Here is a 26696-nt window from a genome sequence, read left to right as displayed (position 1 = left end):
GGAGTTGGAGTCTGTAAAAGCCCCTTCTCATGGCAGCCTCTGTTCACAAGTTCAGTTGAGCATGCAGAGTTCAGAGTCAGGGCCAGGGGGTGCAGTCCCACACTCCACTCCATGCATGCATTATATACAGAAGCACATTTCAGATGTGTACAACAGGGATTGAGAATATGTGGCCCTCCATCATCAATGACCAATGACTATGATGGCTGGGGCTGATGGGAGTTGGAGTCTGGCAACATCCTGCCCTCACATAATGAAAGGAGAGGGAGAGTCATGCTGCAGGCATTGAATAGTCATTCTCCCGATTGCTACATTTAAAAAACAAAAACAAAAAAGGATAAATGCCTATCCCAATTCTGTAGCAGGAGAGAGAATACTTTTCAAAGAGCTAAATAATAAAAATAACATAAATCGTATGTAATAATCTGCATTACGAAGCCAGTTCCCAACATTCTGCAGAGGCCTAGCTCTCAACAAGACAGAAAGCCTTTGTTTTGACTCTGCCACTTTTAGACTGCAGGCGAGGTCTCACTTCAAGATAGTTCCCCCCACCCCTGCACACAGAAAACAAGCTTGCCAGTGAGTAGGCTATGCTAGAACCTCAATGCCTAGTTTTCTATGGGGTGAGGGGTTTGTATGGAAGAGCATTCAGTCATATGAGCTCCCACCTGCAGTCGGTAGTGTAGCCAAGACTCCATGAGAACTAGGCCAGAACTATAGCTCTCTTCCTGTGGTAGGTCTTTTGAAAAGGCTGCCTAGTTCAGTCCCTTGCTCTGCTCAAAGCATCCACTGACTTCCCTCACAGTTTAACCAAGGCTGCTGCCAAATAACTTGTTTACTGAGCATTCATCCTGATTTGTTTGCGGGGAGGGCACATGACGTCAAGTCAAGCAATTGCTACCCCACACTTTCCAGTGCGTTTTCCCCATTGCTTTCCTTATTGATGAAAGTCAGTCTTATAAAAAGCAGATTGTTGTGCAAGAACCCAAATCCACTTTAATTGGGCAACCTGAATTTGCAGGCATGCCACTGAATCCCAATTACAAAATAGCAGCCATCCAAATGTGTTCCAACACATAAGCAAAGGCAGGGGTACTGCACAAAAAGTGCTTCAGAGCACATTGCTCCAGATGTCTTAAGCAAATAAGCTGTGCTACAAGGAAAGGACAGGGGAGACCAATTCACCAGCCAGTCAGAACTGGGGTGGATGGATAATTCCTTCCTAATTCCAAACAGGGTGACCAGTTGAACCCTGAGAGTAAGCCAATTATCCACCGTCTCTCAAAATAAATTGTGCAGGGGAGAGGGGCAGTTTCCATGCCTCCAAGCATCCCTCCAACCAATCTGAAGGAGAGATAATGGGAAAGTAGATTTGGAAACAACTGTCACACATAATAGGACAGGAGATTTCAGTGACCAGAAACCATAGCTGGGCAATGGAATCTTCCTCACTGGAAGTCTGGGGGAACAAGCAAAATTAGTTTCCACAGGGAGTGGCCAAAACTACTCCTTCCATAACTGGCATTTGCCCCAGATATCAGCTGGGTAAAGGGGCAACCTGTGCTCCCACACATATAGCATATGGAAGAGAGGCAGTGTGATTTAAAGGCTCTCAAGTACCAGGGCTGACAGTGATCTTTGCCTAGGCTGCTGCAAGTTGGAGGAGACCAGGTGTGGGGAACTGGATCTCCACCACCCCTCACAAGCCAAGTTTGACAGGTGTGCGGCACCTCCTATCACTTGATGTCAGGTGGCCTTTTTTGCCTGCAGGGATCTTCTGAAGCCTTTTTCAAAACACTATCTTTGCCCAGGGCTTTGCCTAGGACTTTGCACCTCCGGTCGGTAGTGCCTTCAGATCCCCTTTCGGCTGAGCCAGGTTTTTATCTGCCCCACACCTGACATCATATATGATAAATGTAGGGAAGGTGGGTGTGGCTTGACCAAAATGGCCTCATGGACCAAATGGGGAGGCCTGGTGGACCTAATTAGGCCCGTGCACTGGTGGTTTCCCTCCCTTTTAGTACTATGCTACATAGACCAAAGGTCTGGCAGTATACAGAACCTTGACATGTTCACATATGCATCACTAAGTGATCACAAGCCATACCTTCATCCCAACCAGGCTCATAAGCAACCAAATGCTGGTTGATTCCAGATGGATGGCTCCTAGTGCTAATAAAGCATTGCTCTTCTGCTGCAAGCTACAAATATAATTGTAATTGACTTTCCTCACCTCCAGGGATCTTGCACATTTTTTGCATGTTCCTCCTGCTGTATTCTGTCCACCCACCAGTGGGCATGACAGTGGGACAGTGCAACTCAACTGAGTGGTTATCTGGCGGTGGGGATTTCTAGTGGTGGTGACTAGGAAGGGTTCTCCCCCTTTAACTTTTTAAAATTAGCATTATATGTTATAAGACTCTAACATGCTTTCACTGAACCAATATTTCACTAATATTTTCAGTAGAGCCAGAAAAGCATTTTAGCAATAATTAAGAGATTAATTTAAACAATTATGATATTATAAAATGGTGACCCCACAGCATAGGCTATGGTGAACGTGCGCTGAGCTGTGATGGATTCAACTATCAGACATATCACTGCCCATGTAAAAACCACACCTCCTTGAAAAAACAGAAAAGTAACACAAAGGGCTCCTACATCCTTCTCAAAAGAGGCAGACTTTCTGTGGCAAGAAGAAAAAAAACACAGGGAAGCAGCACTAGGAAATCATGGGAGGATTAAACGCATGACAACCTCACGTGGACCTGATGTGGAATTTTTATAATAAACTAATAAACTATATATTCTTTAGGAATATTGATGAATATTGAAGTTATAATAACTCAAAATGTGAATCAAAGTTGAAAGTCTCTTCTCTGTTATTTTGTTTCTTTAATGTCACTTGCAAGATCTCTTCCTGGAATGTTCAGTATGCTAGGACAGGAAGACCCTGGGGATTAGATTTTGATATGTAAGACCTTGCTAAAGCAGACTAAGTGTCTCCACCAGGTCAGAAAGACCCAGCTTTGGAATGTATTACTTCAAAGAAGTGATGGGCTGGTATTACCTATCTATTATCTGGTTGGCTAGTTTTAATGTAAGCAGCATCATAACTATGTATTGATGATATATAACTTTTGGATTGGAAGATGCTAATTTTTTTGTCTTGGAGGGTATAAAATTGTGAGCATCAGTGCCATGAGGGAGAGCTCCATCGAACATCATGGGAAACTGACCACTTGTAAGTTTCCTTACTAAATAAAGACCTACCTTTTTGCTACAAGACTGTGTCCTCAATTTCTTCAGGACCTCTGGTCCATTGGACCCCTAAAATTCCCCATCAGACCCCCTATAAAATTTTAGTGAATGACAGGAGTGTAGTCACCCAGGATCTTGAGGGAACTTAGATCTCTTACTTTTTGGGAGCAGGGTCCCTATGTTTCCAATGTGGTCCAAGCCAATCAGCTTGAAAGGGGAGTGTGTGAGCTATTGGGAAGAGTCTTCTCAGTGGCTGACTCACCTCCTGTCACTCTGATTGGCTCCAATCAGCAGAAAATACAAGGAAGTATATTAGTAGTTTCTTCACAGTGGCTAACACATTCTCCTTGCATGCTGATTGACTCCTAGGGACATCTGGTGTTGTGGGAGAAGGCATTGCAGGTGGGAAGGACTGAGGAGTGTGGAGATGATGATGGAGAGCAAGTAAATGAGTGAGGGGGTGTGGCAGTGAAGGGGCATGCCACAACTATCATAAAGGGACCCTGCACTTCTAAATTTGCCACTACACTACTGGTGAACAAGGCGTGGCGATTCCACACTAGATGCTTAATGTAGGAGCAGCCTTTGTCTCCCCAGACTAGGTAAATGGCTGTTCTTGGGGGCAACAATGCTACTAGCATCAAGGAGAGAAAATATAGCTACGAGAACAGAGGGGAGCCCCAGAACAAGGGCTAAACCTGGCCCCCCCAAACAGCTAGGATCACTCCTGAGAACAGTCCAGGTATATAGATTAACTGCCTTAAGGAAAGTGGTTGACTTAGATTAACTTTCGATGGCCAGTACAAGGGGTATTCTCACATCCCTCTCAGCTTGTTGGGCTCATTCTGAGCTTGCGAGTGGAAAGGAGTCATAACAAAACCAGGAAACATTTTATCCAGGGTGTGGCCTACAAGAAAGAGCCAGGTGCACATGTGCAGGTGTGTAAATGTGCGTGGGCTGAATGTATGTATGAAGCAGTAGCATCTTGGACTCTCACTTGGAGAAGGTGTTCCTGGCATAGTGCATTATGCTGTCAAAATCATACGTCTCGCCCAAAGACTCCACCTCTTCAGGCTCCATCTTCAGGAAGTTATATTCCTGCCCTGCGGAAACAGCAGGAAGTAGAAGCATGAGAAAAGCAAGCTAGGCTCACTGGGCTTGAAGCAAATATTCCCTCCCCCATGTGCTAGCAGGTCTCTTGCTCACACATTACTGCTATCCAGCTGTAGCCATGGCTGCCTTCTTCTTGGAGGATGAAAGCTCCATCTGCATCCCAAGGAAATAATGATGAGAACAGGGCGTTGGGGTTCAGGCTACTGAATGAAAGCCAACTGAGCTGTAGGTTTGATTTAGAATCATAGAATTGGAAGGGGCCAATAAGGCCACTGAGTCCAACTCTTTGCTAGATGCAGGAATCCAGCTTAAAACATACCCAACAGGTGGCTGTCCAGCTGCCTCTTGAATATTTCCATTGTTGGAGAGCCCACCACCTCTCAAGCTAACTGATTTCATTGTCCCACTCTAACAGTTTTCCCTGATGTTCAGTTGAAATCTGGCTTCCTGTAATTTGAGCCCCTTATTCCGTGTTCCGCACTCTGGGATGATCAAGAAGAGATCGTGGCCCTCTTCTGTGTGACTTAGCACAAGTTCAACATCCAGAATTAGGACACGCATAAGCCAGGCTGTCCCAAGGCTCTTATGAGCATGCAGGTCTCTGCTGTTTTTTCCCGTGTGTCCAATGTACTGGGCAAAGGGCTCTCAGACAGGTAAACAGTGAACCAGTTGATACATATATGGTGACTATGTGGGGCAAAACAAAGCATCAGAGTGGGAGAACACTTCCCAAGTGACAGGATCAGAAGTGAAGAGGTGAAAAAATAATAGAGGATTGGCAGAACTCCCATATTCCTTCAGGCAAGCATCTTTGTTTCATGCTTGCTTTCCATTTCTTTGCTCTGCTGGGATAAGGGATAAAAGGGGGGAAGAGCAGGGCAAAAATGGGAGCCTTTACCTGGTTGGATATTTTCACGGATAATGGACACGTGGGCATCTCGGTCTGGGCGTGTGTGCTCGTGCCAGAAACCAATGACATGGCCCAGCTCATGTACCACGATGCCAAATTTGTCACAGTTTTTCCCAATGGAGATGGCCTGAGGTCCCCCTCCTCTACGCCCCACATAGGAACAGCACCTGGAGGGAAAAGAATAGAGCATCGTTATCACTTGCAAGTAAGCCAAGAAAGACTCAATACAAAACAAGAGTACAAACCTTTCTGCTTCTTCCACCATGAAAAGTAAAAGGCTCTGCAGAACAGGGTTTATTCTAAACCCTGTCAAAAAAGATGCAGCATGAAATACGTTTTTGTGTAGTTGGGCATATGGGATTTAATAAGGAGCTAGGTAGTTTCCAAAAGAGAAGCAGCTGAGAAAAGATAAAAAGAAATAGAATATTAAGATAAATATTGGATTCTTTAAAATCTTCATAACATTAATAGTATACTATGGGACTAATTTCCTGACTAATTTGGGGGCGGGCAGTGTGCTGGCTGCTTGTGCAACACGGAAAAAAAGCTTAGAATAAACCCTGCTACCGAAGGTAAAATCAAGCTCCTTTCCCCTCTCCTATTCCCCTTCCCAGCAGAAAAAATGAACAAGACAAGGAAAAGACTCATGCTGATGAGGACTGATCCTTGTGGTTTCATAACATCCCCAGATAAGCACAGCTAAGATCTCTGGAGTACCTCTGCAGGATGAAACATTTACACCTGACTTGAACCTCTCTGTTTTTAAAAAGGGCTGCCAACAAAATGACTGCAATCAACCCAAACAGAGACACAAGCATCGCACATCTCTCCAAAAGCTCTGCAAACAGGTAGCAATTTGCATCATGCAGGTGAGAAACAAACAGATTCCTATGAAACGGCCCTGAGAGAATCAACTCCCTCTAGCAATCATCCTACATTCTTTTATGGTAGATAGCTCACAGAAAAAGTAAACGAGATGTTGCAAAATCCATGGGGTTTGACAGGTGGGGAAAAGGCAGCCTTTTAAAAGGTAAAGAAATCAGTAAGGCTGTATATGGTAGCTTCCCAGCCTTTTAGAAACTTTGCAACATTCCCTTGCAGACTTTGTTTTTAAAGTGTAAGCATGTTTACTAATGATCTTCATGTTCACAAACAAGACCTTGACACCAGACAACCTCTTTTGTTTTTTATCAGGATGGGAAAGCAAACTCCAGCAGTGGCTAATGTCTGCTCAAGAGTTAAGGAAAGAGGTCACATTTGGATAAAATCTAGATGTTTACATGTAACTACTTTAGTCTCCCTCTCTCTCATTTCTGCATCCTGCATCTTTGTAGTCTGGCTAGAACTATGTATTCAAGGGCCAAATCAAAGTCTGCTCCATTTTATGGCCAAGACTAGGATATGACCCACAGAGCATTTTTTCCCCTTCCCTTAGTGGTCCTTTTAAAACCACAGGCCACATTCACACATAACAATAAGTGCTACGTGGATTAGCTTCCAAAAGACTGAGCAAACATCAAGAGCCTTCAGCTCACAGCCTTTCTGCAGTGCCCACCCGGCCTTGTCTCCCGTAGAGAGGGCGAAAAAAAACCCCTAAAGTAACATGATGAAGAAATCCTCCTTCCGAACCACTTCTTCAGGCCCCGTCCGCACCTTCAGCAGCCACTCCTATACGGCGGGCCCCGTCACCGCCTCTCGAGTCAGCACCTCTTACGCCTCCTCCGGCTATGGGGGCAGCAGGTTTGGAGGCGGCGGCAGCGCCAGTAGCTTCCGAGGGTCCTCCGGCTGTGGCGGCATGGGGGGTATCACGGCCGTCAGTGTGAACAAGAGCCTGCTGGCGCCGCTCAACTTGGAGATCGACCCCACCATCCAGCAAGTGAGGACCAAAGAAAAAGAGGAGATCAAGACTCTCAACAACAAGTTCGCCAACTTGATTGACAAGGTTCGCTTCCTAGAGCAGCAGAATAAAATGCTGGATACCAAATGGAGTCTCCTGCAGAATCAGAAAACCACCCGAAGCAACATGGACAGTATGTTTGAGGCCTACATCAACAACCTGCGCCGGCAGCTGGACGGCTTGGGGCAGGAGAGAGCAAGGCTGGATGCTGAGTTGGCCAACATGCAAGGGCTTGTTGAAGAATTCAAGACTAAGTATGAAGATGAAATCAACCATCGTACTGAGAAGGAGAATGATTTTGTCCTTTTGAAGAAGGATGTGGATGAGGCCTACATGAACAAGATTGAGCTGGAGTCCCGTCTGGAATGCCTGACTGACGAGATCAACTTCCTGAGGCAGCTGTATGATGAGGAGCTGCGTGTAATGCAGTCTCAGATCAATGACACTTCTGTGGTCTTGTCCATGGATAACAACCGCAGCCTGGACTTGGATGGCATCATTGCCGAGGTCAAAGCACAGTATGAAGACATTGCTGCCAAGAGCCGGGCTGAAGCAGAAAGCATGTACCAGATCAAGGTGAGCCACCACCCCCTGCACACATGCACCTGGTTTACTACTGGGTGATGAGGGCTGGGCTGGGTTGGTGAGAGTCACCACTCATTCTTCGTTTTACATTTAAATAGTACATTTTAATGTGTACTATTAATATTTATTGATGTATTTTGCTGCTATTTTGATTATTTTTGTTTGATTCCATTGCATTATTGTATTTATATATTCTCTGATTGTTTTATTATTATGTACACCGCCCAGAGAGCCCTTGGGCTTAGGGCGGTATATAAATTAAATAAATAAATAAATAAAATAAATCTCATGCTCCTTCTCTGCTCTCGCATGGCCGGGAGGAGGATTTCTGCCTAGCTTAGTTTTCACTTTCAAAGAACCTCAGCTTAGAGTTATGTATGAACCATGGATCCTGATTTACAACAAACAATGGTTAGTTTCAAAACAAGCCAAATTCAAATCATGGATTACAACAATGGCTAATTTAACTAACCATTGGTTGTTGTAAACCAGATTTCCTGCTTCATATGCAACACCAACTCAAGATTCTGTTAAGCAAAACTAAACTTGGGAGAAGGAGAGGGAAGCACAAACCTTTGCACAGGCCTATAGAGGCTCATCTGTGAAGTGCTAAACTATAGTAAGTGTAATATGCGAACTGGGCCAATGTGTTATAAAATATACAATCCCTTTGGCCATGCTCAAGTACATGTAGCTAATATACTACAAAACCCTTCTTTCTAGTTGCCACTGACTTCATGATAGAGCATGGCCACATTGAACACAATACGGAGAACAGAGTGGCTCCAAAGAATATAGAAGTTGGTCATCATTTAGACCAGCCTTTTCCAACCTGGTCCTCCAGCATGCCAATGGTCAGAAATGATTGAAATCATAGTCCAATATCTGAAGGGCAACAGGTTGCAGAAGAATGATTTAGACCATAAGTGCATTCAGATGCCATTCATGGTTTGGTGGCTGCTATCAATTCAAGCTAGTAGTCTGTCATGTCCAGCTGCACTATGACTTAACTCTGGAGCCTAACACATATGTATTCTGTGTGAAAATCATAAAATCCTGAACTGCAAAAAAGCTGAATTCTTCTATCTGTATTTGCTTATTTTCCATTTCTCCTATTTTGAATAATTTATTATGTCAAGTTTACTATTTGGCATGATTTACAGAGTAAACCTAATCCCAACCTGCACTCATCATAAAGTCCCCTTCTGCTGCCATACGTATGCCAGCAACATGCCATTGCTGTGCCTGTCTGTCTTGTTCCTTACCTGTTTTAGTCCTTTTCATATAATCATAGAGTTTGGAAGGGGCCTTGTAGGCCATCGAGTCCAACCCCCTGCTCACAGCAGGAAATCCACAGCAGGAAATCCACTTTTCCTTCCCTCTATGTTCCCCTTTTATTTTTAGTTAGATTGCATGCCTTTGTGGTAGGAACCTATTTTTATTTTTTCTGTACAGCGCCATGTGCATTGATGGCGCTATATAAATAAATAATAACAACAACAATAATTAGTGCCTTTTGCCAGCAGAACGCTGCCAGCAAAAGGAGAAACCCTGGAGGAACAGGAAGCTTGGTGGGTAGAGAAGGGAAGTTAGTTGGAAACCAACATTCCCTCAGAGGTCATGCCTGGCCCTAATGAAAGGATAATGCTCCACCTGCAAAAGAGGGAGCTTAAATTAACAATTTCTATAGCGCTCATTCCCCCTCTAGGATGCACACCTTGATGTCATGAGGGGGTTTGAGAGTGTCAGAGAAGCTGACAGCAATGCCATCAGGAGTCTAGACCAAGTGGCTGGACTCCAGCAGGGGAACCCATGGCGGAATGGTCAAAGCTGAGACACCAGACTAAGACGCATCCAGACTCAGAGGAAGGCAATGGTAAACCACCTCTGAATACCTCTTACCACGAAAACCCTATGAACAGAGTATCCAAAATGCAACACGAGATAGTGCTGGAAGATGAGACCCCCAGGTCAGAAGGCACTCACCAAGCTACTGGGGAAGAACAAAGGACAAGGACAAGTAGCACTCTGACTAATGAAGCAATTGAGTCAAAGCCGAAAGGAAGCCCAGAGGCTGATGTGCACAGATGTGAAAGGAGGGTCTGCAGTTGTGACATACACAATAGGAACATGGAATGTGAGAAGCATGAACCAGGGAAAGTTAGAAATTGTCAAGCAAGAAATGGAACATATCAATATTACAATACTTGGTGTGAGTGAATTAAAATGAACGGGAATGGGACACTTTCAATCAGGCAACTACAAAATATCTTATGCAGGAAATGAGAAATTAAGAAGAAACGGGGTTGCTTTAATAGCGAGAAGTGATGTAGCAAAAACAATTAAGAGCTATAAAGCAAGGTCTGATCGAGTTATATCACTGAGATTTAACAGGAAACCTATTAACATAACCCTCATCCAAGTATGCTCCAACTGCAAATGCAGAAGAGGAATTGGAGAGATTTTACGCAAAGGACAGGAAGAAATTGATCACACACCAAAACAAGATGTGCTGATAATCATGGGGGGCTGGAATGCAAAAGTAGGGAACAGAGAAGAACTAGGAATTGTGGGGAAATGGGGCTTAGGAAATAGAAATGAGGCAGGGGACAGACTTACCAAATTCTGTGAAGCCAATAATTTGTTTCTTGAAAACACATTTTTTGAGCCACTGAAAAGACGACTGTACACGTGGACATCACCAAATGGTCAATATAGGAATCAAATTGATTATATAATTGGTAGCAGAAGATGAAGAAATTCCATATGTTCTATGAAAACAAGACCTTGGGGTTGTAGTGGACAGCACGATGAAAATGTCGACCCAGTGTGTGGCAGATGTGAAAAAGGCAAATTCCATGCTAGCGATAATTAGGAAAGGTATTGAAAATAAAACAGCCAATATCATAATGCCGTTGTATAAATCTATGGTGCAGCCGCATTTGGAATACTGTGTACAGTTCTGGTCGCCTCATCCCAAAAAGGATATTATAGAGTTGGAAAAGGTTCAGAAGAGGGCAACCAGAATGAGTTGAACCTAATGAGGTATCCGGAGCACGGTCTTGTCCTCATTTATTGGATGAGTTTCAGTTGGTACAGCTCGAGGATGTTGACAAGGTGCTTGGACTGGTGTGTGCAACCACTTCTGTACTGGATCCTTGCCCCTCTTGGCTAGTGAAAGCTGGCAGGACTGGAACAGCCGGCTGGGCCAGGGTAGTGATAAAATGCCTCCTTGAGAGAGGGAGTGGTCCCTAGTTGTTTGAAAGAGGCGGTAGTGAGACCACTCCTGAAGAAACCTTCCCTGGATCCAGATAATTTGAACAACTATAGACCAGTAGCGAATGTTCCATTCCTGGGCAAGGTCTTAGAACGTGTGGTGGCCAGCCAGCTCCAGGTGCTCTTGAATGAAACCGATTATCTAGATCCGTTTCAATCCGGTTTTAGGCCCGGTTTTGGCACCGAAACAGCCTTGGTTGCCCTGTATGATGACCTATGTCGGGAGAGGGACAGGGGGAGTGTAACTCTGTTGATTCTCCTTGATCTCTCAGCTGCTTTTGATACCATCGACCATGGTATCCTTCTGGGGAGACTGACGGAGTTGGGAGTTGGAGGTACTGCTTGGCAGTGGCTCCGCTCCTACTTGGTGGATCACCTCCAGAAGGTAGGGCTTGGGGAGCATTGTTCGATACCCTGGACTCTCCATTGTGGAGTCCCGCAGGGATTGGTTCTGTCCCCTATGCTTTTTAACATCTACATGAAGCCGCTGGGTGCAGTCATCAGGAGTTTTGGAGTGCGTTGTCACCAGTGTGCTGATGACACGCAACTCTATTTCTCCTTTTCATCTTCATCAGGTGAGGCTGTTAACGTGCTGAACCGTTGCCTGGCCACGATAATGGACTGGATGAGAGCTAATAAACTGAGGCTCAATCCTGACAAGACTGAGACGTTGTTGGTGAGTGCCTTCTCCGCCCAGATGGTGGATGTTCAACCTGTTCTGGGTGGGGTTACACTCCCCCTGAAGGAACTGGTTCGTAGCTTGGGGGTTCTTTTCGATCCATTCCTGTCTCGCGAGCCGCAGGTGGCCTCGGTGGCACGGAATGCGTTCTACCACCTTCGTTTGGTAGCCCAGCTACGCCCCTATCTGGAAAGCGATGACCTCACTTCAGTCGTGCGTGCTCTGGTAACCTCTAGATTGGATTACTGCAATGCGCTCTACGTGGGGCTGCCTTTGAAGACAGTTCGGAAACTACAGCTAGTGCAAAACGCAGCTGCTAGACTGTTGACGAGGACCAGGCGGTCCGCACATATAACATCTGTCCTGGCTCGTTTGCACTGGCTACCTATTTGTTTCTGGGCTAAATTCAAAGTGCTAGTTTTGACTTATAAAGCCTTACACGGCGCGGGACCACAATACCTAGCGGAACGCCTCTCCCGATATGAACCTACCCGCTCACTACGTTCAACATCAAAGGCCCTCCTCCGAGTCCCGACCCACAGAGAGGCTCGGAGGGTTGTAACAAGATCCAGGACCTTTTCAGTAGTGGCCCCCGAATTATGGAACAGTCTCCCCGATGAGGTACGCCTGGCGCCTACACTTTTATCTTTTCGGCGCCAGGTTAAAACCTTTTTATTCTCCCAGGCATTTTAACTTAATTTATTTTTTAGCTTTCAATTTATACCAGGCTGTTTTACTGTTTAATATGTATGCTTTCTACTGACCTTTGTAATTTTATTGTATTTTACTCTATGTTGTGCACCGCCCTGAGAGCCTTTTGGCTGTGGGCAGTATAGAAATCGAAATAAATAAATAAAATAAATAAATGATCAAGGGGATGGAGCGACTCCCTTATGAGGAAAGGTTGCAGCATTTGGGGCTTTTTAGTTTAGAGAAAAGGCCGGTCAGAGGAGACATGATAGAAGTGTATAAAATTATGCATGGCATTGAGAAAGTGGATAGAGAAAAGTTTTTCTCCCTGTCTCATAATACTAGAACTCATGGGCATTCAAGGAAGCTGAATGTTGGAAGATTCAGGACAGACAAAAGGAAGTACTTCTTTACTCAGCGCATAGTTAAACTATGGAATTTGCTCCCACGAGACGCAGTAATGGCCACCAGCTTGGATGGCTTTAAAAGAAGATTAGACAAATTCATGGAGGACAGGGCTATCAATGGCTACTAGCCATGATGGCTGTGCTCTGTCACCCTAGTCAGAGGCAGCATGCTTCTGAAAACCAGTTGCCGGAAGCCTTAGGAGAGGAGAGTGTTCTTGCAGTCAGGTCCTGCTTGCGGGCTTCCCCCAGGCACCTGGTTGGCCACTGTGAGAACAGGATGCTGGACTAGATGGGCCACTGGCCTGATCCAGCAGGCTCTTCTTATGTTCTTATGATACCATACTCTTAGCAGAAACCAGTAATGATTTGAAATGAATACTGATAAAAGTTAAAGAGGAAAGTATAAAAGCTGAACTATAGCTGAACATCAAGAAGACTAAAGTAATGACAACAGAAGAGTTATGTAACTTTAAAGTTGACAATGAGGACACTGAACTTGTCAAGGATTATCAATACCTCGGCACAGTCATTAACCAAAATGGAGACCATAGTCAAGCAATCAGAAGAAGGCTAGGACTGGGTAGGGTAGCTGTGAGAGAACTAGAAAAGGTCCTCAAATGCAAAGATGTATCACTGAACACTAAAGTCAGGATCATTCAGACTATGGTATTCCCGATCTCTATGTATGGATGTGAAAGTTGAACAGTGAAAAAGGCAGATAAGAGAAAAATCAACTCGTTTGAAATGTGGTGCTAGAGGAGAGCTTTGTGGATAACATGGACTGCGAAAAAGACAAATAATTGGGTGTTAAAATTAAACCAGAACTGTCACTAGAAGCTAAAATGATAAAAGTGAGGTTATCATAGTTTAGACACATAATGAGAAGACATGATTCACTAGAAAAGACAATACTGCTGGGAAAAACAGAAGGGAGTAGAAAAAGAGGAAGGCCAAACAAGAGATGGAAGCCACAGACCTTAACTTACTAGATCTGAACAGGGTGGTTCACGACAGATGTTATTGGAGGTCGCTGATTCATAGGGTGGCCATAAATCGTAATCAACTTGAAGGCACATAACAACAACTATAGAGCTCATTAGAAAGCCCCAGTTGACAGCGTCTTTGTTGTAAAATATCAGAACCAAGAGTCTTGCTGTTGTTTAACCCAGGACAAATCCTGGGCCATTTAACTCAGGATAAAAAAGTGCCCCTGGGATTCTTCTCCTGTCTTTCACAACAATCTGGTATCCAATTCAGCTTTAGAAGTGTTTTCAAGGGGTTGCTTACTCTGAAGAGCTGACTGATATATACACGCCCACACAGGAGACAGTGCTCATCAACTGTCTTTGGCCCCTAATTTAATGCAGTAATCACTTGGCAATAATCCATTCTGGAGAGTCCAAAGGACTGAGATTGCTGTTCAGTGCATTTCAGAATTCCCTCTTTGCCTTCTTTGCCTCTGCATAACATAGGGGTTGAGAACTTGTGGCCCTCCAGATGTTCTTGGACTCCAAATCCCATCAGCACCAATGATCAGGGCCAACAGTCAGGCATTCTGGGGGTTGGAGTCCAGCAACATCTGGAAGGCCAAAGGTTATTCATTCCTGGATAACAGACACCCCATTACCTGATGAGAAGTTTTGTCCTTTGCTTACCCACAAGGCCTGTATGTAAACACAATGTAGCTGTCTTCATCAGTTCGTTCCAAGAAGGTGACACAGGTGTACTTCTCCCAGTGGCGCATGGCCTGCCGAAAGATTGCCCGCTGGCTGCCTGCAGGAAACAGGAAGAGGCCAAAAAGCTAATGAGAGAGGAAAAACGTCTATACAGTACTCCCTCCATGAACTGTGTGAGCAATTGTCACAAGTAGCATATATAAATTCTAGACATCAAATAAACATTGCAAAGGCCTGTAGGATGAAGTGGAGGGTCTTCACTAGATGGGACAGAACTCAGAACTACTCTGTAGCATCTAAGAAGGAGACTCCCCACCTCTGCAGAAAGTCACATATTTCTATGGTTCAAAACTACCTAGTTCAAGGCAGTTACCAAGAAAAAAGATCAATTTAAATGACTTACATAAATCAAGTTTCCCGTTTTGAAATTCATATATTTCCTGAGCAAACCTGTAATCTAACTGGTTGCTTTTAAGAATTAAAGCACATTGGTCTGCAACTAAATAGAGCCTTTATGTAACCTAAAATCTAATCCAGAACCTTTGGCCACGCAGCCCATGTGCTTTTTGTACTATAGAATTAAGACTGCAATCCAATACATGTCTACTCAGAAGTAAGCTCCATTGGATTCAATGGGACTAACTCCCAGGTAAGTGTGTACTGGATTGCAGCCCAAGTCTGCTTATAGACAAGGCATGGATACTAAACAAAGTTGCTTGCTAAGGATTCAATTCTGTGTTCCCTTATGTGGAAATAAGTCCCACTGAACAAAGTAGAACTGACTTCTAAGTAGCCATGTGTAAGAGTAGGCTGTAACAAGTGTTCAGAATTTTCCAGACGCAAGTGATGGTAGTTACTCAGCAAAATAATAGCCTGATTTGCAAGTAACACTAAGCTACGATTTAGTGTTATGCGCATGAGCTTCTGTGAACCTGAGCAAAGCATTGCGCTTGAGTGCTCCCTAGGGAATGGGAAGAAATCCAGCTTTTATTTGCATTTTAATGATCCAATACACAAACTGATAAACAATTAACCTTTAAAATTCACACTTCTCCAAATTTTATGATTCAGTTCTTCAACCAAAGAATGTGTACAAAAATGCATATACTGGGGAAAGTGTGCACAAAATGGATACATGTATTCACTATACAATTATTTTAAATCTGATGGTATTGATTTATGTATTATTATTATATGGAAAAAAGAGGAAATGCAGTTAACCTTTGATTTTTTCATGTTCTGCTCAGGTGAGAATTGTAGGCTACACAAGAGATAAAGTATAATCTAGTAATCTCTTCACAATATCCCGCTGTTTCACATGAATCACTTTGCACGGTCAAGCTGCACAGGAGACCTAGTAGGTTGGCTCTTCTGCTTCTCTACATTTTAAGGGAGAACCAGAGTTTCACAGTGTGTGAAAATTTCAACCTGTTTTTCAAATGCCAACTTACCACTGAAATTCCCGCTGATCACATAAGGAATGACTCCATCAGCCCACACCCGCTCGAGACGGGAAGTGGCAGCCCGGCGCCTTCGAGACTGCCCCCGGCCTTGCTTCCATTGTCTCCTCTGCTGTTTCCCAGGTCTGATGCTGGTGCCATTTGAACTGTTCCCTGTGATGGGGAGAACAATCAAAGATGTTTGTGAGCACAGCTGTTTACCATTTAGTGCAAGAAGAAGATAAACCTGAGTTGCCTTTCCTCTTGCACTGGGTTTAAATGAGTCTTGCCAATGCTTCAGTCAAAATCCAGATCATCCTCACATAAAGCTTGTTTAGGGAAACAAACATGATTGAAAAGGCCAATTAAGGTTGATCCTCCAGGGCCAGTATCAAGGATCAGGGTGGTTGGGCATCAGTTGAGTGCCCACACCCCAGTAGAGGACCCACTGACAAGAGCCCCCTGGACCTGCTCCTCCTCTTTGCCATTGTAACCTGCTTGTTCACCCACCTTTCCCTCTGGTCCAGACATGGGAACAGCAGACAGCTCAGTGGATGTCACTGCCTGCTTGCTCTTTGGCTCTCTGCCTGGCAAACAGTGATGAGGAAGAGCAGCAGCAGCTAATGGCAGTGAGTAACTGGACTCACTAAGAGAGTGGGCCCATGCAGGGGGGGTTCTTGCCAAAGAACTTTCCTTTCAAAGCCTGGAGCTGGCACCAGATTGTACCCACATATCAAATGATCATCAATCTATTCTAATGAAAATAAGACATATCTGACTTTCAGCTAGAATGCATCTGAGGCCACATTCACACCATACGTCTATTCCACTATTATTTCACTTTAAATAGTCATGGCTTTCACCCAAAGAATCCTGGGAAATGTAGTTTGTGAAGGGTGCTGGGAGTTCTTAGGAGACCCCTGTTCCCCTCATAGACCTACAGTTCCCAGACTTCTCTGGGAAGAGGGGCTGACTGTTAAACCACTCTGGGAAGTGTAGCTCTGTGAGGGGAAGAGGGGTCTCCTAACAACTATCAGTACCATTTATTAAATTTCACTTCCCAGGATTCTTTGGGGGAAGCCATGACAGTTTAAAGTGGAACAATAGTGGAATAAATGTCTGGTGTTAATGTGGCCTAAATACCTCTTCTCTCTTCAAAGGTAGGTCACCACAACAGATTAAGACTAGAGGCTTGCTGTCAAAGATTTGGCCATTATTTCCAATCAATATAGGAACTAGTCTTCCTCACCTCTGTGCTCTTTTTCTCTTTGCTCATTTTTCTTATCAGACCCTGCCTTTCGCTTTCTCCTCATTCTCCTGGGACATGCCTTTTTCCAAACATGTTTTCAGGGGGCAAGAAGAGATGTGATACTATACACACAATTAGCACGTGAGTGAAGGATTTCTTTTTTAAAGTACACATCTGCCCTCCAAATTCAGATCAGGAGCATGGGGAGGGACAGACGGCTTTAATACTTTGACCCCACCCTTGTTCTGCTCTGGGTTCCCTGCTGTCCTTCTTCCCCTACAAATTGAACTGGGAGAGAAGCTTGCTTGGGAATCAATGGGAGCTTTCTTTCAAATGCAAATAGCAAGTGCAGGTGCCCAGATTCAAACTGGGACTATGGGGGAGGGATTAAAGCCCTTCCCTTCACCAGTGTCCCATTCCAAATTAGAGTACCTGCACCTGCTGTTTACTTTTAAGAAAACCACTCAGTTGCTAATTGCTTGAATAGTGTCACATCTAGATTGGTTCATAGGCTTATTCTTCTCCTCTTAGGGTCTTCTGTCTGCCCCACAGAATTAGAGAAGCTAAGCCGGTCACTGCTAGAGGACCTTTCATTGCCCTGCCTCTCTGTGACAGAAAGGTGGGCAAGCCAATTGCTTCCACAGAGATTTCTTACTGCCTAGTCCCTCTGTGACAGAAAGGCTGGCAAAACCAAAAACTGCCAAAGGCTTCATGATCATCACTGCTGCTGCCACCATCACCAAGTCTCTGAATACATGATCAGATAGCTAGTAATGTAACGTCACAATTTTTTCTACACAAACTGAATTCTGTGCCTTCTCTTAAACCAAGCTTCGTTTAAACTAACTAGGCTGATCTTCCAAAAATGCCGATGCGTTTTCCAAACCCCTAGCCACGATTTTTTAATTCTTGTGGTTTAGGTATCTATTCTAGATATAAAACCATGGAAAACCAACAAGGCAGAAGGTAGGTTGTCCGCTATTCTTTTAACTATTTTGGCTGCTGCCATGCCAAGAAGACAGGCTGTGGCTTTTCTTCTTCTTCTGGTGGACAGTATTAGACAGTTACAGGACATGGCTAGTTTATTCAGAAGCAATTGCATATTTGGCTGTGAAAAAGCAGCTTTTCCTCCAAGTTTTGGCTGCTTTTGTTAAAGCAAGATCAGAAGGACTGCAAGGGTGTATGCCAAGATCTTTGTCTCCAAATTGTCTGGAATGCTCTTTATCAGCCAAGCTGCAGCCAAAGCCTATAGAGAGCATTACCTGGCAGGAGATCTCAGCCTAAAGGGTCAAGGATGAGAAAAAAACACAAGGGCCAAAAGCCAATACCAATGCTACAATGCCTGGTTATCTGATGAGGAGAAACTCATAACTGGGCTGTGTAGATTCTAGACTTGCTATCAGGGTCACACATGTGCAGGAGAATGCAAGGTCTGCCTGCACACCTCACAACATGAACTCACTGCTCCTTTACAATGAGAAGTGTGGTTGGGGGATGAGGAGGGTCTAAACTCCACTATAAATGGAGGCCTCTTGCAAATGGAGGCCTCTTGGTCCCATTTTGTTTCAACACAATGTCCAAAATGATGCTAAAATAGTTAGTTGCCCTCCAAATCAAACAATAACATCCAGGTGTGCCAGATTTTGCCAGCATCTCCAGTAACTTTCTTCAGATACATCCCAAAATTCTGAAGAGTTCAAAACAAAGCCCAGTATCAGAATTGCCTTTTTTAAAGTGGTCAGTTTTGTTGGAATCTAAGTATTATTGCTGCCTATACACGTTTCTCCAGTTTTTCATTCCTTTCTCTTGCGGAGGTTATCTCACAGTTGAACAAATGTCACTGCCAAGGAGATTTCATTGAGGAAGTTTAAAAAAAACACTCTTGGTAATAAATCTTCTAATTATTCCCTTGCTGCCAAAGAAATACACATAATTACATGGATGTTCTCCTGGATGGCTGAGAAACAGACCCATGTGAACCCAATTACTTTTGTCCTGTTCCAGATGAACCTGGATCCTGTCAATATTATCAATGGACCTATGCCAGGGTAGTTGCACCCTCTTCCAGGCTCTCCCTCAGTAACAGCAGCTGAGCTAACAGTGGTCTCCTGACCTCTGGCTTTCAACAGAATCACGATGGATATCATGCAATCCTATAACACAATGTTTATCTTTACTGCACTGACTTTTCTCATCTCCAATCAGTCTCATTTTGGAAATTCTTTAGCTAAAACTACAGTGAAGATTTCTGTGAAAAAGGTCTACCAAATGGAAGCAACAAGAAAAATTTGGTTTAGAAATGAGCTGCCACAAAGCACACCCCAGCTGTGGACTACTGAGTTCAGAAGAAATTCCTCCAATGGCTCTGCCTTCTACTAGAAAAAGACCCAAGGGCCAATTAGTACAATCAGCAGAATCAAGAGGTAAATATTTTTTTTGGACTGCCCCAAGAAGAAAATGAATGACAAGAAAATGAATTATTAGATACAATTAGGATAATGGTTTCTAACATAATAGGAACTAAACCAGATTTTTTTTTATTCTGGGCAATTCACATGTTGCAGATTATTTTTAAATATATATGGTGGGGGTATAGAAAAGTTTAGAAATTCTGCCAAGATGTATTAGAAACAAAAGGTTGCACAGTCCAGTTCAGCTACAATTCTGTTATATCTAAAAGACCTGGTTAAATTCCAAATACAGACAAACAGCTCAGTGGGATTTGATCCCTAATTAGCATGTTGAGGATTGCTTAATAACAAAACTTGTTTAAAGCAGCAAAGAAAAACAAAATGAAGCCAGTCTACCTCCTAAGGGAGTCAAGTAGATTTACAAATCGTGGGAGACAGCAGATATCGAAACAACTTAATCCTTACTAGGGAAGACAGATAAACCTACAGATCCTCTCTCCGAGTAGACTTGGTGCTTGTTTTTATAAATAACACTATTGTGGCATTCTTTTACTACGAGATGTGCATTATTATACCCATTACTAATAAAATCCATTTACACTTGCATAACATCCAAGGGTCAAACCACATGTGGCATTTAACTGCCTTGCTTCAAATTCCGTGATTTTCCCCCCAACTCTAAATAGCTGGCATTCCCTCACCCAAATCAGAACTACAGTGTTCAGGCACCTGTGTGTGTGTGCGCATGCGCGTAGTGTCATTGTTAACCTTTTTCTCTCTGTCACCACCCCCACACTGCTTTTAGGCCCCAGAGGGAAGTTCCCATTGGCTTCTCTCCCTGATGTAAAAGCAGCTTCTGAATTGGGGTGGAGGATATTTGTTGGGACTGTGGTTAGGAGGGAAATGGTTTAACCCCCTGTACTGTGGTCCCAATCCTGACTGTGCCTCCCCTCCCCGGGGCCTGCTGGTTAGAGATGAAAAACTAATAATGGAAGTGACGAATTTAGTGTCACATATGCAGCTTAGTCCTGGTTATACAGATTTTCTTAGTATACAGAGAGATGCTGTCTACTTACTGGGCTGATACCTAAAACTGAAGCTTACCTTTCAATGACCCTATTTGTCTAGCACAATATTATGTTAGCAGCTTTGGTTGTGTCTAAAGAAAGGGGACATATAAATACTAAAGAAAGGGGAGATAAATAATTAAATTACCATGCTTTGGGTCAGTTCAGCTACTACTTCCTGAAATTCTCCACAGACAGAGATAGGGACCAGATCTTGGGCTTAAGTTCTCCCTCTCCTGTTCTTTTCCCTTTGGAAAGAATGCCCATTTTTCTTTGTTGACGGAAGAGCAGCCTCAGTATAATTTCCCAGGATCAAGGAAGATCCTGCATTCAAATAATTGTAGGATGTCCCTGTTTTTGGACTTCCTTTCTCCCAGCCCCAAGGGCCCGATGCTTCCTCCTGATCTCTCCTTGAGGTACTAAATGAGAAAATGATGTTTGGACAGAGGCCTTGGTTTGCTGGGTTCTGGACCCCATAGCTTTGTAAGCATGAATTCATGGCAGGGATGGGATCTGTTGGCTGGTCAAAAGCACTTTTACAAATTTAAATTGATACTGGCCTATTATTTAAATTTGTTTTTATCTGCTAGCTGCTGCTTTTACCAATCTGTTTTTTTTTCTCAGAAAAATATTGATATTAATAGCAATATTTTAATGGAAATATTAATTTTAAAGGAAATATTGATAAAATTGTCATTCTTAATATCAATAGTTTAGAGGTGGGTTTTTTTAAAAAAAATCCTGTTTTGAAAACAGCAGCGGAAAATCGCTACAGAAAAATCTGATCTGCAATGATAGAGAATAAGTGAATTAATGGAAAATTCAGTACCAAGTCTGAACTGGGAGGAATTCTAACACATTCTTAGTGGAGGGACAATCACCTGCTCCCCAAGCTTAGAACTGGGGAGGGGAAGATGTAAGAATTCCCAAAGACAGGCTGTGCTTCTGAAATGCTTGGGGCATATTGGAACACCAACATGAAAAGGACAAGCCCCAGCCAGCCTTTCAAGCTTAGAGCTGAGGAGGGGGCAGGAAACCATCTCTGCAAATGTGCTGAGCTTCCCACGTGCTCAGAGTGACACAATGAGACACCAGAATTCGCAGCCCTCCTCTGGATTTTGGGTTTGGAGCAGCAGGCTGAGAGACTGTCTCAAGCTGAGACTCTCTGAGCACCTCTGAAGCACAGTGCATAGCTGACACAATCCTCCACTGCCCACCCTCATCTAGGTCCAAGCTCATGAGGAATGCTAAAGCTTGTGTTTGTTGTGTTACACCTGGAGCATCTCAAAAGCAGAGCACAACTGTGGGGATGAAAGCCCCAGATGCACTCCAGTTGCAACACAGGAAGGGAAAGTGGAGCTTGTCATGTTTGCCACTGGGTGGTAGGCAAGTTGTTACCCAACAATCTCGGTGTGTGTGAAAGATATGCTACCTGAGTTGTGTAGGACAGCATCTATTCTAATGTTATTATTTCAGATATTTTTTTAAAAAAAAATAAGCCTGCTCTCCCAGAAAAGTGAAAGTCACAGGGTTTTTTCCTCTCTCTGTACAGTAATATCCCAGTTAACAAAGTAGATGTGTTTCTGGATATTACTTCTTTAACATAAACTTTGGTACCAGAGGTAGGAATAACATGAAAACAACAGGATAGGTTCCTACACCCACTCACAGATGGTTGGGGAAGCTTCAACAGGGGCTTTAAAGACTGCCTACCTGGCACACAACTACTCCCCCTCCTCTTCCTCTGAATTGTACTGAATCCTTCTCTCCCCAGCCTTGGGAGAAAGCAAGAGATCTCTTTAATGCAAAGCAAACACACAGGCTTGTCAGTTTCACCTTAAAGCAAAGGCAGAGGCTTCAAAGTAAAGAAAAGCTGGGCAGTTTCATCTTTAAAAAAACCCATACCTTCCTTAAAAGGAGCTTCTTTCTTTCCTAGAGGATTCCTTAACTGAGATATTACTGTATTGTCTGAGCCCCTTCCATATGAAGATTGGCAACCGTACCTGAAGAGTTGATGGCAGTTCTCTCAATGGTATGTCGTGTCAGATCCACAACCCTATCCACCTGGAACATCTTAAGGTCTTCTTCATCCAAGGCAATGTCTCCTAAAAAGGCAGCTGTGAAAAAGAAGAGGAGTACTTATGAGGAAGGAGACCAGTTTTGATTGCTTGTCTAGACCTTGAAGGAATAAAAGGAGGATATATTCACCCACTTTGCATGTAATTTGTGTGAGAAATGGCACCTGGGAGGAAGGGAGGGAGGTAAAGGACTAGGATGGGGAAGAAGGGAACAAGAGACCTCAAATATACACTAGAAATGTACATTCAGATGTACACTAGGCTCAATGTGCTTTTGAGTTAACTGACTCACAATATCATGGGTTTTATCCCATTCTAAAAACCTCGTTTTTAGCATTCTTAATACACTGGGTGGTATTCAATGCTAGCCCTACTCAGAGTAGACCCATTAAAGTAAATAGACATTACAAACTTAGGTTCCTTAATTTCAAAGGGTCTACTCTGAGTAAGACTTAATTGAATACAACCCATTGTTTCTAATTCACCTCTGAGGTCTCCTATTTCCTCATTTTCATGTGCTCAGTCATCACTGAGAGGCTATGGGGAAGGCCCATTCCTTAAGGTGAAGCTGCCTCCTGAGTAGCTTGGAAGCAGGACTTCAGTTATGTATAGGCCTTATAGTTTTGCATACTAGAAGGAAGTGGAGTTTTTATGGTACAACTAGGGAAGCCAATAGGAACATCGGTGATTGGGTCTCCTGCGTCTTCTTTTTTTATAACAGACATAGTGTCACAGAGAGGAGCTCAGACTGGGACCATGGTGTGTGTGTGTAACACTTTCCTTAGCTGTTTCCCTTGATACAATTTATAATAATAATAATAATAATAATAATAATAGCAGCATTTATATCCCACCTTTTCTCCAAGGAGCTCATGGTGGCGTACAAACATGATTCTCCCCCTCCTCATTAAATCCCCCACAACAACCCTGTGAAGTAGGTTAGACTGAGAGGCAGTGACTGGCCCAAGGTCACCCAGTGAGCTTCACAGCTACATAGGGATTCGAACCCTGGTCTCCCAGGTCTTAGTCCAACACTCTAACCACTACACCACACTGGCATTACTTTCCAATATTTTTACAAGGCTTTTGGAATCTTAACACAAAAGGCCATTTAAAAAAAAATCCTAATCTCAAATCAAGTAAGAAAGGAAGGCAGCTACAAGAAGAAATAAGGGAGTACAGCTCGCTTGTAAACACCAAGGGATATTCTACCCAGTTTAGATCTAAAGAACGGGGCTAATCCTGGCACTTTATCTGTTTACTCACTTTCAACCCTAAATTGGCCAAATAAAAGGACTGAAAGAAATGTGGGCAAAACCAACACCTGCTACCATCACACTATGCAGTGCAAACAGTGTACAAGACAGGAATGGAACACAACTATTGTGAACTGCTCACAGCTAAGTTTCTGACTGTCATAACCTGTTTCAGTTCTTTGCCTGAAGCACATCTAATGCCTATTCATACTGCTTTTAGAATGCCTTCAAACATTGTATAGCAGAATTCCGAAACAAAGCCTGGAGAAATGTATTAATAATATTTTGGTCTGTCACTAAAAATTGATATAGCTGCAAAAAAGGGTATCAAATACATTCATTAATTGAACTGGCCTTTTTTGCAGCTGTATCATGTTTGTGGCTCAGTCATCCTGTGATCAACCAAGTTCCCAGCTGAGCAGTCTCCAACCAATAACAAAAAACATACACATTATTAGTCCCCAAATGCATGACCTTACATTTTATACTATTCCATTTCATTCCATATCTGTGACTCCAGTTCACGTGGTCATCTACTTTGCCTTGCACAATTCCCACATCTTTATTGTATTAAAAATGTTTTCTAAACTTTGTGTTATCCACAGATTTCATCAAAACCCTCCTACTTTTGTTCCCAGGCTGTTTGTGGAAATGTAAAATAAAGCAGCCCTAAAACCAATCCCCATGGAACTTCATTAGACACATCTTTCCAACTTGAAAATGTGCTTTTAGCACAAAATCCTTTGTCACTTTACCCTTAGTTTCTTACTTATCCAATGGGGCCTGGATCTTATTTACCTGTTTAAATGGTCATATTAATATAGAATAGTATCAAATGCTTGCTGAAATCCAGCTAGATTATATCAGATACATCCCCCTCTATCACATTAATAGTTACCACATAAAAAAGCATATCAGATAATCGGGCATCTCTGGTTAAACCACACGGTTGTATGTCACATTTGTTATTTTCTTCATTATTTCTGCTTCTTTTAACATTTATTTCAGGGACTTTTTTCAGGGCTCTAGGTGTTGTATGTAGCTGGAGGGGGAGGGATTGAGGAAGTGTAATGTTGGAATCTGGTCCTCTTGGACAAGGTCCAGTCCCCTTCCCTGATTTCTTGTTGTTGTTGTTGTTGTTATGTGCCTTCAAGCCAATTACATAAGCGACCCTATGAATCAGCGACCTCCAATAGCATCTGTCGTGAACCACCCTGTTCAGATCTTGTAAGTTCAGGTCTGTGGCTTCCTTTATGGAATCAATCCATCTCTTGTTTGGCCTTCCTCTTTTTCTACTCCCTTCTGTTTTTCCCAGCATTATTGTCTTTTCTAGTGAACCCTGAATTCTAAAGTACATAAAAAAAAAGGTTGTTGGCAACCCATGGCCCACATCTGGATTTTCCATTGATTCTTGAGCCATTCTGTCAATCAATCAATCATTCACATCCTGTCCTTCTCAAAGGAGTTCAGGGCAGTAGGCATACGGCTATCCCTTTTACAACAACCCTGCAAGGTAGATTAGGCTGTCAGAAAGCTGACTGGCCCACAGTCATCCTTGAGCTTTATGGCTATGCAGGTATCTGTACTCACTCCTCCCCAGTTCAAGGCCACTCACTATATTGCTCTGCCTCTCCATGTTGACTAGATTAATTTTATTCTACCATCTTCATATTAAGATGGATTTAACATTATGCCATTGGGAAACATATATGCTACAGCACTCTAAATCCCAACCTGCCCAGAAGAATACTTTGGCCTATGGTATCAAAAGCTGCAGAGAGGCCTGGAAGAATTATTAAGGTTGCACTCCCCCTGTCTTCCCTCCTTGTAGAGGTATTCCATCAGGGCGACCGAGGCAATTTCACATAGTGTAGACTCAGCACTGAAGCCCCAGCCTCAGGTTTCTGTGACTGCCCCATGGATTGCCCACAATGTTTAATTTTTATTTCTGCAGCGAAAAGTGCTAGGAGCTTGCGTTTGCAAAATAAAAAGCAATGCTGATATTATCTTTAGTTTGTCTCAGATGCAAAAATTCCAGATATCATCCTTGAGCAATATGGATGCACGGAATGTACACAAAACAGCTCAAGGTCTCTTTATGTAAAGGTTTTCATCTCAAAGACTGTGATGGATTGGCTTTATCATCAGAAAAATAATCTGCCAGAACTAGAGTTACTAATCTAGGGATAATATTTGCTCTCTCCTTTTGACAGCTCAGCCTTTCCAAAAGCTCTGAATGGGGAAGATGAACAATAAAACTTTCAGTTCAGCTCAGTGATGCCTTTGAAAAATTGCAAGATTTCAACCCCTCTCATCTGCCTTTATATGAAAGCACAATGCATGAAGGGAAAGCCATGATTGATGAGGCCTGAGTAGCCCCATCAGCTCACTGGCTCTGCCGGCAGTTACAATGTTTGAACATCTGGCTCCCATAAAGACTGCTGCATGTCTTGGCGATTAAAAAAAAATAATAACACAAATTGTTTTAACCTCAAGCTTCTTTTGCAAGTTCCCTTTCTAGTACACCCTCCCTTTCTCTCTCTACACACACATGCCGCTGAGCCAATCTGAGCTCATATAGCCAAGGGACACTCAAATAACCTCCCATTCATCTGCCATGCAAAGAATCAAAACCATATGGCCAAGCTGAAAGAAATGGCTAAGAAGCACAGCTCCCCAGGAGAGCGACCTAGACTTCGTTC

At 43.3% G+C, this 26696-nt stretch overlaps 2 protein-coding genes and 1 long non-coding RNA gene across 6 annotated transcripts in view; 2 read left to right on the top strand and 1 right to left on the bottom strand.

Annotated features, from left to right (window-relative positions):
* The window catches only part of BMP1 (bone morphogenetic protein 1), a 207694-nt gene that overhangs the window by 89659 nt on the left and 91339 nt on the right, over nt 1–26696 (bottom strand). For 3 of the 4 annotated variants that reach the window (XM_061593536.1, XM_061593538.1, XM_061593534.1), the window contains exons 3-8: nt 22664–22777; nt 15946–16107; nt 14474–14591; nt 5273–5451; nt 4468–4527; nt 4259–4364 (exon numbers count right to left, since the gene is read on the bottom strand). In XM_061593536.1, the coding sequence (XP_061449520.1) occupies nt 4259–4364; nt 4468–4527; nt 5273–5451; nt 14474–14591; nt 15946–16107; nt 22664–22777 (739 nt within the window). The remainder of the gene's footprint in view (nt 1–4258; nt 4365–4467; nt 4528–5272; nt 5452–14473; nt 14592–15945; nt 16108–22663; nt 22778–26696) is intronic. The other variant, XM_061593535.1, reaches the window with a different exon arrangement.
* LOC133368729 (keratin, type II cytoskeletal 8-like) lies at nt 6891–7805 on the top strand. Its single transcript, XM_061593345.1, has one exon. It carries the CDS (start codon nt 6891–6893, stop codon nt 7803–7805), a length of 915 nt encoding a protein of 304 aa, XP_061449329.1.
* Nucleotides 19287–22871, top strand: LOC133368829 (uncharacterized). The gene is made up of 2 exons (XR_009758766.1): nt 19287–19605; nt 22597–22871. It is a non-coding gene; the product is annotated as an uncharacterized LOC133368829 (long non-coding RNA).

Source organism: Rhineura floridana, chromosome 12 (assembly GCF_030035675.1).
Source record: "Rhineura floridana isolate rRhiFlo1 chromosome 12, rRhiFlo1.hap2, whole genome shotgun sequence".
In the NCBI taxonomy this organism is placed as follows: domain Eukaryota; kingdom Metazoa; phylum Chordata; class Lepidosauria; order Squamata; family Rhineuridae; genus Rhineura; species Rhineura floridana.
The sequence above is the reverse complement of the archived record's forward strand: the minus strand, read 5'-3'. Positions and strand labels throughout refer to the sequence as shown.